The sequence below is a fragment of the Drosophila grimshawi genome, unplaced genomic scaffold (genome assembly GCF_018153295.1).
Source record: "Drosophila grimshawi isolate 15287-2541.00 unplaced genomic scaffold, ASM1815329v1 contig_311, whole genome shotgun sequence".
NCBI classification, from domain to species: domain Eukaryota; kingdom Metazoa; phylum Arthropoda; class Insecta; order Diptera; family Drosophilidae; genus Drosophila; species Drosophila grimshawi.
Window position 1 is genome coordinate 25,680,882 of NW_025063098.1, and position 13,843 is coordinate 25,694,724.

At 34.2% G+C, this 13,843-nt stretch overlaps 2 protein-coding genes across 19 annotated transcripts in view; one reads left to right on the forward strand and one right to left on the reverse strand.

Moving 5' to 3' along the window:
- Positions 1–272: 272 nt before the first annotated feature.
- LOC6568564 (Fanconi anemia group D2 protein) lies at positions 273–5,779 on the forward strand. The gene is made up of 14 exons (XM_001994443.2): positions 273–396; positions 457–1,211; positions 1,275–1,419; positions 1,481–1,549; positions 1,608–1,813; positions 1,875–1,947; positions 2,005–2,174; positions 2,290–2,774; positions 2,856–3,057; positions 3,117–3,239; positions 3,352–4,370; positions 4,439–4,666; positions 4,734–4,953; positions 5,018–5,779. The coding sequence occupies exons 1-14, from the start codon at positions 325–327 to the stop codon at positions 5,694–5,696; spliced, it is 4,446 nt and encodes a 1,481-aa protein (XP_001994479.1). The 5' UTR covers positions 273–324; the 3' UTR covers positions 5,697–5,779.
- A 3,093-nt stretch (positions 5,780–8,872) lies between these two features.
- The window catches only part of LOC6568601 (heterogeneous nuclear ribonucleoprotein R), a 59,904-nt gene continuing 54,933 nt past the window's right edge, over positions 8,873–13,843 (reverse strand). For 10 of the 18 annotated variants that reach the window (XM_043214969.1, XM_043214968.1, XM_043214971.1 and 7 more), the window contains one exon: positions 8,873–10,859. In XM_043214969.1, the coding sequence (XP_043070904.1) occupies positions 10,684–10,859 (176 nt within the window). In that variant the 3' untranslated portion in view covers positions 8,873–10,683. Of the gene's footprint in view, positions 10,860–11,164; positions 11,619–11,682; positions 12,633–13,843 lie in introns of those variants that run through there. The other 8 variants (XM_043214974.1, XM_043214973.1, XR_006246656.1 and 5 more) reach the window with 7 other exon arrangements.

The following is a 13,843-nucleotide window of genomic DNA, read 5'->3' on the forward strand; positions in this document are numbered from 1 at the left end:
AGTAGTGTTTAATTTCAATGAGGACAATGAAAAAAATATAATTGATTTTAACAACAGCTGATATCAAAATCAAATTGTAACGTATCGAAATGCTAAGGCATCGACAGCGATACTAAGTAACAGTACACTCCTCCGCTAACAGAATATGTTAGTTACTTAACAGCCTACCTTTTAAGATCAGTATCGAAAGACAGGCAAACAATGCACAGATTACTATCGATACTCCGTCATCGATGTGGCACATTGCGCTTCAGCACAGCGAATATAATTTTGAAATTGCGTTTAATTTAACTATTTTGTTTAACTCGACATTTACAAAACGTAATGTATCGGAAATTGAAGAAACGCGCCAAAGCCCTAAATCCAATTGATGAGAATGCAACGATAAAAATACCGGTGAGGGATAATCGCAGAAATGGTTAACAGAATTTGATTTCATTTCATTTGTCCTTGAAGCGTGTTGCGTCTGTGCAGAAAACAGATGACACCATCGATGCACTATTGGCTGGCGAAAGTGAGGAGGAGAAGATACCAGCGTCGCAGGAGCAAACACAGCGCTTCCTCTCCCAACATAGCATCGCATTGGCCGCAACGCTGGGACGAACGCAGTCCTCGTCGCGGATTAATTGTTCTCGCCAACCGAATAGTTTCTTTGAAATGGTGCTCCTCAATGCTGGTGTCCAGCTGGATCAGGAGAACACATTTGTGCTCTCCTGCGATCACATTGCGATTGTCGCCAAGCTGCGCGATATTCTCTCGCGCTCTCCCAAATATCCCGAGAATATAGAAACATTTAAAGCGGGTCTAAATGCTGCACTGGCGCCCAAATCGAAGCTGGCGCAGAAATTGTTAAGTGGCTGCACTATTGACACTGCTGGCGCGGAGCAGATATATCAATCACAGAACAGCATGTTTATTAACTTTCTGATGATCGACTTTTTGCGCGATCCCTGCCTAGAGGTGCTTTTCACCAAGATCGAGGAGATTTCCAAGTGCCAGGAGCGGGTGCAAACGATGCCAGGCTGTGTGCCCCTGCTCCCGCTGATGTTGGCTCAATTGCGCTATTTGACGCTGTCGCACAGCGATCAGATCTATAATCATATCGAGCGCATCTTCAACAACGCCTCCGAGTCATCCAAATTGGACATTATAAATAATGCCGAGTTCTTGCTAGATACCAGCAAGCACGATTCATTTGTCGAGTTGCTCACGTGAGTAACAATAACTGATTTAATTAGAGTCCTCATTTAACAAGATGTTCTCCCTTCATCTAGCATCAATTATGCGAGCAACAAGGATTTGTTTCATTTGAGCACAGTGCAAATGTTGAGCAACTTGTCGCTCAGCGCAAGCACTCAGGGAAAGTTGCGTGATCGAATTTTGGAATTTATCAAGGATGACAGCAGCGGCTTAAACACAGTAAGCAAAATATATGCTACTATTTATGTGTATATATTTGATTATTTTTTATTTTTGACAGATTCTGCCGCATTTGATTCGGCTTCTGTTAAATAGTCTCAATCAGGACACCGATGATGTTGTGCGTGAGGTTCGATTTCATTCAAATTAAATAAATTGTTGTCTTAATTAACAATTCATTTATGTAGCTGGTCTTTACACTCCGCGAAATCTTTAATTGGCGTCATAGAGCGCCGAGTGCGAATTGCATCGAAGCTGCCGAGCCCGCCAAAGCCAATGATAAGAAATCTCAATTGGAGCTATTTGGTTTCTTGCAACAGGGCCTAAAACGCTCCAAGCGCTTTTACCAAATGTGGCAGCGAACTATTAGCGGTTTGCCCGCTGGCGTCTTTAGGTGTGTAAAAATGTCATTAGTTACCATTACGAGATTTGCTTTAATTAAATACTCTTTTCAGTTCCTTTGATTTTATAATGTTGCTGCTGCTAATTCACATCAACGAGGACAATACCCTGTTCATCGAGAATCTTGTAAACACAATTCTATATCATTTACGAGACTTTTACGAGCCCCATTTTTTTTTTTAGATTCGGCGGAGTATTAAACTGGAACACATCACAGTTGAGATATTAGAGGACATAAAAACGCATTTTCCGCACATTTTGGAGCAACATATTGGCACACTGATGCACATACTGCACGACTTTATGCGCGAGAAGCATCGCATTGTGGCCGATTTCGCAAAAACCTCTTACAGGTTGATATGTTTTCTATAATTCCATTGAGGGATATTTGCTGAATCGATCACTAATTATCTATTTAGTGTTCTTCTGTTGTACTGACTGAATTATATGATTCCCATTCCTCCTCAGCATTCTCTTCAAAATCTGCAACTCGATACAGAAGAGCATACTCAAGAAGCTACTGGAGCTGACCTTTGACAAATCTTCACAGCATGTGACGTCGATGGCGTTGATTCTACTCCGCGAACTGCAGCGCACGAATCCCAAACATGTGCAGAATTGTGCAATGTTGCTGTTGCCACTGATCGATCGTCTCAGGGATTTGACGTTGCCCCAAACGCGTCTCGCAATGGATTTACTGTGTCACGTTGCATTCCCAGAACCCGAGTTGCCGGAGTGTGCAGCGCTGCAGGATCAAATTGAAATGGTTGTGAAGAAGCAACAGATCAATCATAACGAATATGTCAAGAAACAGGGCATCATTGGATGTGTGCAGCTGATCGATGCCGTTGCTCGCATCCAGAGTTCGCCAGTGAGTAACGATTCGCAGACCAGCATTGACAGCATCACCTCATTGCCGGATGGACGCAGCAAGCAGGCAGCAAACCTGATTAGTAAGTATATATACTTACTGTAAAAGCGCGATACCATTTGGAATAATATTTTAACAACTTATGCACATTTCAAACATTCAGTGCTCACCCAGTCAGCTATTGGCAACTCTGCCGAATTGTTGGCCTTGTTTTACGATGAGTTGGCAAGCGTTTTGACTGTTCGTTTTTACAATACGGAATCCATTTACATGCTGGACAATTCTTTTCTGATTTGGCTCTGTGAGCTGATGACCTTTCGCTTCCAGCAGAGTTTTGTGAACGAACATGCGCCTAATGTGGTTAGGTGAGTATGCTCAACACTTCATTAATAATGATAAATATCGAAATGAAAACTCATTTCAGGGGCATCCAGCTGGAGTACCAGAAGAATATCAATGAACTCGATGAAACGAATGTAAATACCGAATCAGAGGTACTCAAAATTGGTATTAATATTTCGGAATTGGTGTTGACGCCAAATGGCAGGTGAATATTTTGATGGGCTTATGGGAAACTCCGTAAAATGCTCGGAAAACTGTTTTTATTGTCTTTCATCCGAACAACATTGTACTACAGTTTTTCTTTTTTTAATTTTCAGCGCCTGCGATTCGGTTATTGTGCTTGCGCCGTTTTTCCACTTGATCAGCGTGCTGCACAATCAGAGCTTTCATCATAGTCTGGAGGTGATAAATGCGCTGCTTGGTTGCGCCTTAGTGTTGCCCACGTTCTTTGATGATGCCAACTATTTGGCCATCTTTGACAACTATGAGAATGAGCTGCAGAAGCGCATTTTACACATTTATTTTCATACGGCCAACTGGATGCGCGTTACCATTTGTGCCTTTGCCTTGCAAAAGGATGCAGCCACACGTTCAAGGGTGCTCAAGCGCCTTGCGGATTTGATATGCATTGAGCAAAAGTTAAAGCCACTTTTGTCACATGCCCCAGTCGGATTTGCCCCACCACCATGTCAGTTCTTAATCAATCCCAAGCAGACCACACAACAAACTGTGCGAGAGAAGCAGCCTACTGCAAGCAGGACAAAGATTATTCCCAACGAATCTCTTACAGAGGAGCAGCAAACAAATGTGACCATCAAATTGGGTGCCTGCAAGTCCGTCAAATGCAAAATCGACTTTGAGCATTTATATGGCCCGCTACAGCATTTTAGACAGCTCGATGTGGGCATCTTAATCTTGCTGAAGGAGGAAGACTTTACATTAAATTATCCCTTGGCAGAGGAGGAAGTGGGCAAACATTTGGGTTTGCTCGAGTTGCGTTTTATATTGACAGATTTAGTACATAAGCTGGAAACCGTTGTCAATGGTCATCAGGACGTAACCCAAGCGGACTCCTTGAGGCCGCATGTGGCCAAACCAGATCATTTTATGAGTGATTTAAACAAATGCCTTGGAGAGATCAATGCACGCTTGCTGACACTGGCAACGCACATTGATCAGGAACTGGAGAAAGTTAATCATTTGCACAGCAATTTGGATCTATTCAAGGAACGCTTCAATTATGTAAAAGCCTGCTTTGGCCTGTGCATCCATTTGTTTGCTCTGTACTTCTCCTGGAACGAGTGGTACAATAAGTCGCAGGCAGAACTACTCCAATGCAAGTCGATTACAAGACCCAAAAAATATGTTCCTTTAATTGAATGAGTTTTATTTTTATGATTTTAGCATCTCTGGTCGCTCTGTTGCCACCAGCTGGTCAGCGAAAGGTAACCAAGAGGACATCGTCAGCACGTATTGCCGCACAGATCTTTGATTACTTTCACAATTATGGGAAGTCGGTGCTGGTCTTAAGCACAGCTGTTCAGTTGAAGCGTCTTTTGGGCAGTTTACGCAAGTTGAGTGCCACTGGTGAGAATGCTGCACAGCGCATCGTGCCACAAGCCGACAATATGCGTAAGTTTTTGTTGATTGAGTCTTGCATTCAATTACGATTCTTTTAACATTCACCTTATTGTTGCAGGCAAGTTCTGTACAGAGATGCTGAGTCGCAAGTGGTATGACTACACGGGCAGTCTGGAGAAGGGCGCGCAGTGTAACATTCATCTGGACGAGCTGGTCAAGGGCTTTCTCAAGGACTCTAGTCTAGAGCGTCAAAGCGAGATTTTATGTCGGCTCAAGGAGGAATGTGTGCTACTGAAAACAAAAGACAAATCTCTACAATCCGTGCCCAATATCAAAAAGTAAGCTAAACACATTTTAATGATCGTTTTAAAACTGACATTTTATTGTATTCTGCAAATATAGAGCAAATTTCCCTCTGCTCTTCCGTGGCTTGTGTGAGATTGTTATAAGCACGCTAAGCGCACAGTGTAGCGGCGTCAATGAAGGGGATCGCTTCAAACTGTGGGAGTTGACTATGTGTCAGTTGAACGGCCTATTGGAAATCGTTCAGAATGTGGAGCAGCCGCGTAATTTTGCATTGTTCCTGAAGCACGCACAGCAGTACCTTAAGCTGCTGCTGCAACACGGTCTGCCAGCACTCGAGCGTATTGTGCGTGATAGTCCCGATCGGCTTACTCAGTTCCTGCACGACCTAAAGAATGTGACCAAGTTTTTGCACAATCTGTGCTGCCATTCAAAGTCGATAAAGAATACTGGCATTATTAGCTATATTCCAAGTCTGCGCGAAGTGCTCGAGACTTTGGTGTTTCGTATGAAAGCGCTGCTGGCTGCGAATAAATGTCATGCTGCTTTCCACATCAGCATTTTGGACAATAAGGATTTGCATGGCGATGCAATTGTGACGCCGAGAGGATCCCTGATCGATAACGAGACAAATAGCGATGAGGAGATACCTGAAGATGATGCCAGCGTTGATGAGACTATTTTGGATGAGGATGTGGCTGGCACAAGTGTGGATAGCTCCATGCGACGCAGCTCCAACAGTCGCAGTAAATCATCTTCACGCAGCAAATGCTTTTAAATGTTATTATTATTACCAATATTGTATTATTGACAACATATATCAGTACTATTTAAAAGTTTATTGTGTTGTACCAAATAAAAGTGTTGTATTTTTAAACATAAACTATATATGTTCTTGATCAGCATCAATAGGTAAGTCGATACTTTACCATTATTTTTTTTCCAGCAGTCATTTTCGAAATTGACCGGATCGGACTACTATATCATCTATAGGGGCAGTCGGTCTAAATATGAGCTATGGTTGTTGATTTAATTTATATTAGTCCTAAAGTTTTCATTGAATTGAGCACAAGTCAAGTTTTGCATTGTTTATTTAATTTTTTTTTTTTTATTTATTATCTGGATGCAATTTTATTTAATTTTTGTATTACAAATAATAACAAATGTATGTATATCAAATATTTTTAGTACAATATGCTTCTTTCTTCTCACACTTTTATTTTCTTCATTAACAATAATTGTTTTTGTTTTTTGTTTTTTTTTTTTGTTTGTAAGACGTAAAAGTTACTGTTGCTTCCTTTTGCTGCTGCTCCTCCTATTTCCAACATTTCTGAATGTTCGTTGAAACTTTAGTTTTGTTTTTGCTTTCATTTTCTTGTTGTTAAATAATTGGCGACGTTACGTTCACGGTCTATATAAATATAATTCCCTCAAATGTGTTGTGATGTTTGTTTTTAAGGATTAGTATATATATAAAAAAAGAATTGTGTAAGAAAAACAATTACAATTAATTTTTAAAATCAAAATATGGAAACACACACAAACTATAAGTATACATACGTAAAAGTTGTTTTCTTAATTGTGTTGTTGTACATTAAAAAAAATAAACAACTCAAAATACCCTATAAATATTGTCCTGCTTTTTATGATTATAAACAACTGACACTGGAAACTGACAATCTCAAATCATTCTTCTTTTTTTCAATCCAATTCGAAAAACAACGAACTCTTGCAACTGAACAGTATATCCTATGGCCCTTTATCCTTTTTAAACAGCTGCGCTGTTTTCTACAAATATTATTTCGAAAGTTTCGCTGAAAAGAGTTTAGAAAGCATAAATTTGGAAAAGTTGTAGCACTCTCAAAAGTACTCTCTTTGTATCTTTCAATTTTCAATGCGCTCTTTTTTTTGATTTATTAATTTTTATTGTTTTCTTTATTTGCCAATTTTTCAAAAACTTAAAACATTTTACACAAATTAATTTTAAAAATTTTTAATACGTACGCAGTCTGTTTAAAAGTAAAGTTAGATTATACACGCCTAACGCCTACATATACAATATATACTCATATACATATATATATATTTTATAGAGAAAGATATATTTTTAGTACATATGTATATATATATATATATATATATATTATGTATATGTATAGATATAGTAATTATGATTAAATCTTGCCTTTGCATCATCACAATTCATGTAAAGTTTAATTTTTAATATTTGTTTTTGAAATTTTGTTTTCTTGTTTTTGCTCAGTTTCCATGCGCCGTTTTGTAATTTTTAATTTTCTTCTTTTTGTTGATGTACGATTTATTTGCTTGAAATTCATTTACACAAGTTTACAGTTAATTATTGTTGGGAATTTTTATATATGTAAGTAAATATATATTAAAAGTCGGGTCAAAAAGGTCAAAAATTTGCTTGCGCTTCTTTACAATACACAAAAAGAGTTTCAAAATAATCAAAAAAAAAAAAACCAATTAAACAGCTAAACAAATAAGTTCGGTAAATATTTTTAACATAAGGGTTCTTTAAGTTTAAGTCGTAAAAATATTTTGCTACAAATTAATATTCATATAGTATATTATATATTTATATATTTATTTATATAACATAATATTGAAAACTTAAGCGCACAAAACAAAACTAAATATTCAAATTAAAAACTAAATTTGCCAAACGTTTTTGCTTTCCCGAAAAAAATTAAACAAAATTACAAATTACAATACAATATTTAACACAAATATCAAGGGCAGGACAGGTTTCACGAAAGTGTATACAAATTTTGAGACTTCCAAAAAGGGAGTGTGTGTAAAAGCAGTTACGACCGCGAAGGCAGCAACGGTACATAATTCAAATAAGATTTGTATTGTATAATTTTTTTGTTGATTTTTTTTTTAAACCGAATTGAAAACTTTAACTGATTGTGATAACAGGGTTTTTTTTTTGCCAATTTGTTTTGTAGTTTACAATAAAAACACATTAACAATAAAGACTTACATAAATAGAATTACAAATTTAAAACAATATAAAATCAGTACATTTATCAAATTAAACAAAACTTTATCATTAGGCATATGTATACATTATATTTGCAATTTGAATTCGGTTCAAGTTTCAAAGTCACCAAGAAATTTTTAGAAAAAAAAAAAACAATTTTCATTTTAAAAAAAGACGCGGTTAATCAAATTTAAATTTTATTTGTTATGTTTGTGTGTGTTTAACCAAAAAAAAAAAAATTTAATAAAAAAGAGGTTAATAAAATAATAGTAATCTTTTGTAGGCAACAATTGAAAATAGAAAAAAATGCACAACGAAATCTTAGTACAAAAAAATTGTTAAATATTTGTTTTTTTTTTAAATGTTTTTTACTGTTTTAGTTTTATGTAGTTAGAAAATGGCTGCTGCTGCAGTTTACTCGTTTTCTTTTGTTGTAAGTTGTTTTTTTTTTTAATATTAGGGTATATGTTTAACTGTGTGTGTTTGTTGTGTGAGTAGGTGTCTGTGTGTGAGTGTGTGTTTTACTAAATTTAAGCTTAACTATGGTCATTTAGAATTTGTAGTAAATGTTCTTATTGTTGTTTGCTAATATTTATTATTATTTATTATGTATTAAAGTTCTTTGCTGGTGTTGCAAATTTTCATTTTTGTTTTGCGCAAGTTTTTAAAAGTATTTTTTTTTTGTTTGCTCTTTTCTTTAGGCAACTGCTTGGTGTCTGTGTATGTGTTTGTGTATATTGTTGTTGTGTGTTCTAATTTTAAAATATCATATATTCCGTTATTGTTTTATAGGCGCTTGCTGAACAATGTTTATAGATACGCTTTAAAAAAACCACACGTCTTTTTCTCAACATCTTTGCTTGTTTTTCTTCTTGAGTTAAAAATTGGAAGTTTTGTTTGTTGTTAGATTATAACTAATTTCATTGTTTATACATTTTTTTTCTCTCTTGTTATAACTTAACTTTTTGCTTTACTTGAGATCTAGCAAAAAGAAACAAAAACAGAAAATAATTTTGAAAATTTCCTTAACAAAAGTTAGCCACGATTCTTTTTTCTATGTGTGTGTTTTGGTTGTTGTTGTTGTATAGGCATGGAGTTACAGTTAAATAATGCTTATATACGTATTATAGAGTTTCTAGTTTCGATTTGCTATGAAGCTGTTTGTTTTTATCAGCACTCTAAGTAGAAAAAACTAAGTAGGGATACGAAGGAAAATTGTGTTTGTATTTTGATAATTTTTGGAAATTTGTTTAATTATGGTAGTTATTGTTATTTCTTTTTATAGTTAGTTAAATGTTTTTTTTTTTTTTTTTTTTTTTTTGAGGGCGTTGGCTAATTGATTTTTTGCAATTTGTTTAGATTTTCGTATAAATATTGGTTGTTTATATTTTTTTGTTTTTCTTTTAGTTATTAAATTCCCTATAATATTATCGCTTGTAAAATTTATAGTTTCTTATTTAATTGTATTTTTTAGACTGCTGCTTGTGATGTGTGTGTTTTGTTGTTGTTGATTTGTGTCTTACTAATTCGTTGCTTCTCGATTTTTGTATCTTTAGCTTTTTTCATTAACTGCATGGATTTATTTTTTATTTTTTGTGCATTTCTTAACTCTACATTTTTGTTGGTGTTGTTTTTCTTTTTAATTGATTTCAAGTTTACCTAATTTAATCGGAAAGTCTTTGCCAACTTGTACAGCGCCAGACATTATATAATAATGCCAATAGGCCTGTCGCTCAATAATTTTTAGTTTTCTTAACTCTTCTCAATCTCCAAACTCTAGTTAATAATTTGTTGTTGTTACTATATTTTATATTTTGTTTTGATCTTTTTTTTTTTAATATTTCAGTCAATGTTTCTTTTTTAAGCTTTGCTTCTGAATTAATTTCTTTTTTCTTTATCAATTTGATTAATTTTCTTGCATTTTAAATTAATTTTTTCTCATATATATTTACAATTGAAGGAAATATTGTTTTAATTTGTTTTTTTTTTTTTGCTGTTGTTTTTAGAATTTCTCCATTTTGACTCATTTTTATACAAATAGTATTAAAATGTTATTTAATTATTTTTGTTTATCGATTTTGGTTATAAAAAAGTTGCTTAAGTTTTAAAATCAATATATATATATATCTGAGCCTAACTGCCACCATATACATAAATCGAGTTATATATATGTAGTATTTTTTTATATTTTTACTCTTTTCTTCCTGCTATTTATGCTCAATTATTGTTTTAGATTTCAAGTTAAAAACGTACGTAGTTCTCGAATTTTAAAAGGGGACTTTTTCTTTTACAATTTTAAAATGCTCTAATCGTTATATTATAGTTTTTTCTTTATATGCGTGAATTGGAACTGAAAATTACATATATAATTTTGTTTTGTTTTTTTTTTTTGTTTTGCTAAAATGCTGCGGCAAGTTTATTATATATATGCTATATAAATATTATTATTATTCATTATTTGCTTATTGAGAGAGAGAGAGAGAGAGAGAAGGTTGTGCAAAGCAGTTGAAAAAAGAAACAACGAAAACTTTTTCACGGCTTAAGGCTCAATTTTTGTTGTTGATTTTTATAATATGGGATTTGTATTGCTTTAAGAGTTGAAAAGATACGAAGTGTATTGTTGGCTGTTGTTGTTGGTTGTTGGTTGCTTGTTTGCTTGTTTGGCGTGCCTTCTAAATTCCAAGTGTGTGTAGGTTGTTGTTCTTGTTAGGTTGTGGTTGTTTTGCTTTTATTTGTTTTTGTTTTTGTTTTTTTTTTTTTAACTCCATGCCGAAAACGTATCCATATACCACTGATCACCATTTGTGCCTAAGGGTTGCTGTGGTAGCGGTAAACTGCTCCAACTGCCGCCATTTCCTATTAAACCGCTCTGGTAACGTCGCTTAACATCTGCCGGATTTTGGTGACCTCCATCGAACTTACGTTTACCGACTACTAAAGTTGCCCAAAAGCAGCAATGGTTGTTGTTGTTGTGTGTGTTTGTTGTTGTCGTTGTTGTGTGTGTTTGTGTGTGGATTGTTCGTTGTTGGTGTGGAACGGATTTAAAAAGAGAAAAAAGAGAGAGTTAAAATTGTTGTTAATACTACAAAATGGAACAGAGCTATTATTTTTTCTTCTTTCAATTTCATTTTGGCTATTTTCAATTTGGGGAATTTTTTTTGCTTGTTTATATTTTATGGTTATTTTTTATAAGGTTTTTTCATATATATTAATGCAGTTAGAAAAGACACACACTGTAATTTAAAAAAAAAAACATTTTTTTTAATTTCTTTTTTGTATTTTGCATATAATTCATGTACAACAAAATGCAGAAAGTACTGTTCATTGGACATTGAACGCCGTCAGGGACTTGAACATGAGGGGGACACAGATTAGTGTGTGTTCGTGTGGGTGTGTGTGTGGGGGTGTGTGTGTGTGGGTATGTGTGTGTGTGTGCATGTGTGTGTTTGCTGGTGTGTGTGTAGGTATGTATACGTGTGTGCAGGTGTAGATAAAACATTGTACATGATATTATCGCTCACAAAACAACAATGTTAACACATAATTCGAGTGTGAAGTGATCTGTTTGTTGTAGGGAGTGTGTTGCTAGGGATGCAAAGAGTGTTTGCATTTTTGAATAGAGCGCTGTATCTTGATTCCCAAGGATTTTTCGAGACATCAATATCACATCTTAGAATTTGAGTTTGAACTGATCTGTGTGTTTTGAACAAAATAATGTGAGGATAACGATTTTGAGAAATCAGACCAATAATATTACCTTTGGGGGTGAAGAATCTTGTCAAAGATTTTCTTTTTTGCCTGGGTTTTCTATCATAAATACATATTGTATATGTGATATGAGGAGGGGCTTGATTGAAAATGTGTTTTGAACTGATCTGAAAATGTATCTGTATGTGCTCTTCAAGTGAGGATTTCGCCTTTGTCGATTGCTTGTAAAAGGGATTTCAAATTTAGCTTGGCAATAAGTACTTATATATCATATGTTATGTTGCTTGTGAAGGCTTCAACCAGGACGTTGTCGTATAAGTACTTCCTTTTTTGTGCCAAATAAAATGATATATGATATATGTGGGTTGCTTGGAATTCTATAATTTGAGCTGATCTGTTTGTGATAATACACATTTATTCAATTTATATTCCAGAAAGGCAGAATTTCATGAAGAATTTTTTCGAATTGGGATTCCGCTGGGTAGTATATTATTGAATTGAGGGAAACATATTGTGTTTTTCGAATGAAAATTCCGCTGGGTATTTCTGAAATTTGAACTGATCTCAGCATTGATGGGTATTTTTTGTGTTTCCAAATAGGGATTTCGCACAAATCAGTCTTATATCAAATCAGGGTATTCTTGAACTTCCAACTGATCTCCTGTATTGGGAGTTGTGTTTTTTTTTTTGTGTATGTTACCGAATAAGGATTTCGCAAAATCAGGCTTATTAGTGTTTGTAGAAGTGTTTTTCTGTTGCTATTGTTGTTTCTTATTTTTTTTTTGTTGGTTATTGTATTCTTCAGCTAGAGCTCCTCTTCTTTTCTTTTTTGGACTTGCGTGAATGCTTCTTGGACTTGTGTGGCTTATTTTGACTTTTGGTCGGGGAGGACGAGGAGCTCTGACGCTTTAGTTTCTTGATCGGCGAGTGACTTTCGTCGCTGCGCTCGGAGCTACGCTTATTAGTTGCCCTCCATGTAAGTCTTGAGTGCAGATCCAGCTAGAAACAGATTAGTTTTTGGTTTTTTTCTAATTTTCTATTTGTTTTTTTTTTTTTTTTGTGTGAAAAAGCAGCTGGCGACGAATTCAATATGTTTTTAAATATATAAAGATATATATAAATATATAAATGAATTAAGCCGTGACACTAAGTGAAAAAAAAAATACATAAGCTTACAAAAATGTGAACAATACAGAAAATGTTTGGGGTGTACAATAAGTAAAGCGTGTCACACTGTAAAAAATTAACTAAAAGTTGATTTGGTTTTTTTTTTGATAGTGTATATGTTTCTATATAGCCAGCCATAATGTTTATTGGTAACAAATTATATATATATACATATAGATATATACGTTTTAATGGATTATATGTTTGGTGTGCGAGTGTGTGTAATAAAACACAGAATCGATTAGTATTTGGTGTTTAAAAAAATATATATATATGTAAAAAATGAATTAAGTAACATACTTACATATATATATATATATATATGTATATATGTAAGTACATATGTATGTATTGGTGTGTTATGTTATATATATTTGGTTTGGTATATACATATATTTAGAATGTTTTCATCTTGCTAAATAAGATGGATTAGCAAAGCTTGAACTTATATATATTTATTTATGACAAACCTACATATTTATTATTTTATTTTATATACTCCGAGAAACAACAAATGACAAAATTTAGAAAAAATATATTGCTGTACAATCGCATCAATATATAGATATATATATATATATACATACATATATATATACATGTATTAAATATATATAGATGTGTAACCAAAAAAATTTAAAAATTAAAAAAAAATTATATACACGTACGTCAAAAATTTTGGTAAATTATTTGTTGGTCGGGGCGGGTGGGTATTCTATGTAAAGATATATACATTTATATATATATATATAATCTTCAACTCTCCACTACTCTTTGACTGGGTGGTGGGGGCGTGGTTAGGGCAGGGCGAATGTTGGTTAAGGTGACAATATTTGAGGTGTTTTGGATGTTTTCTTTGTTGTTTGTTTTGTAAATACTAATCGATTCATAAAACGTTTTTACACAGCTCTGAGGACATGTAAAAAGCATATATATATATACATATATATATATGCTTTATATAATTTGTTATAGTGGCTTTCCATATACATAAGATGTGCGTGAATGTGAATGTGTGTGTGTGTGTTTGGTGTGTGTGTGTC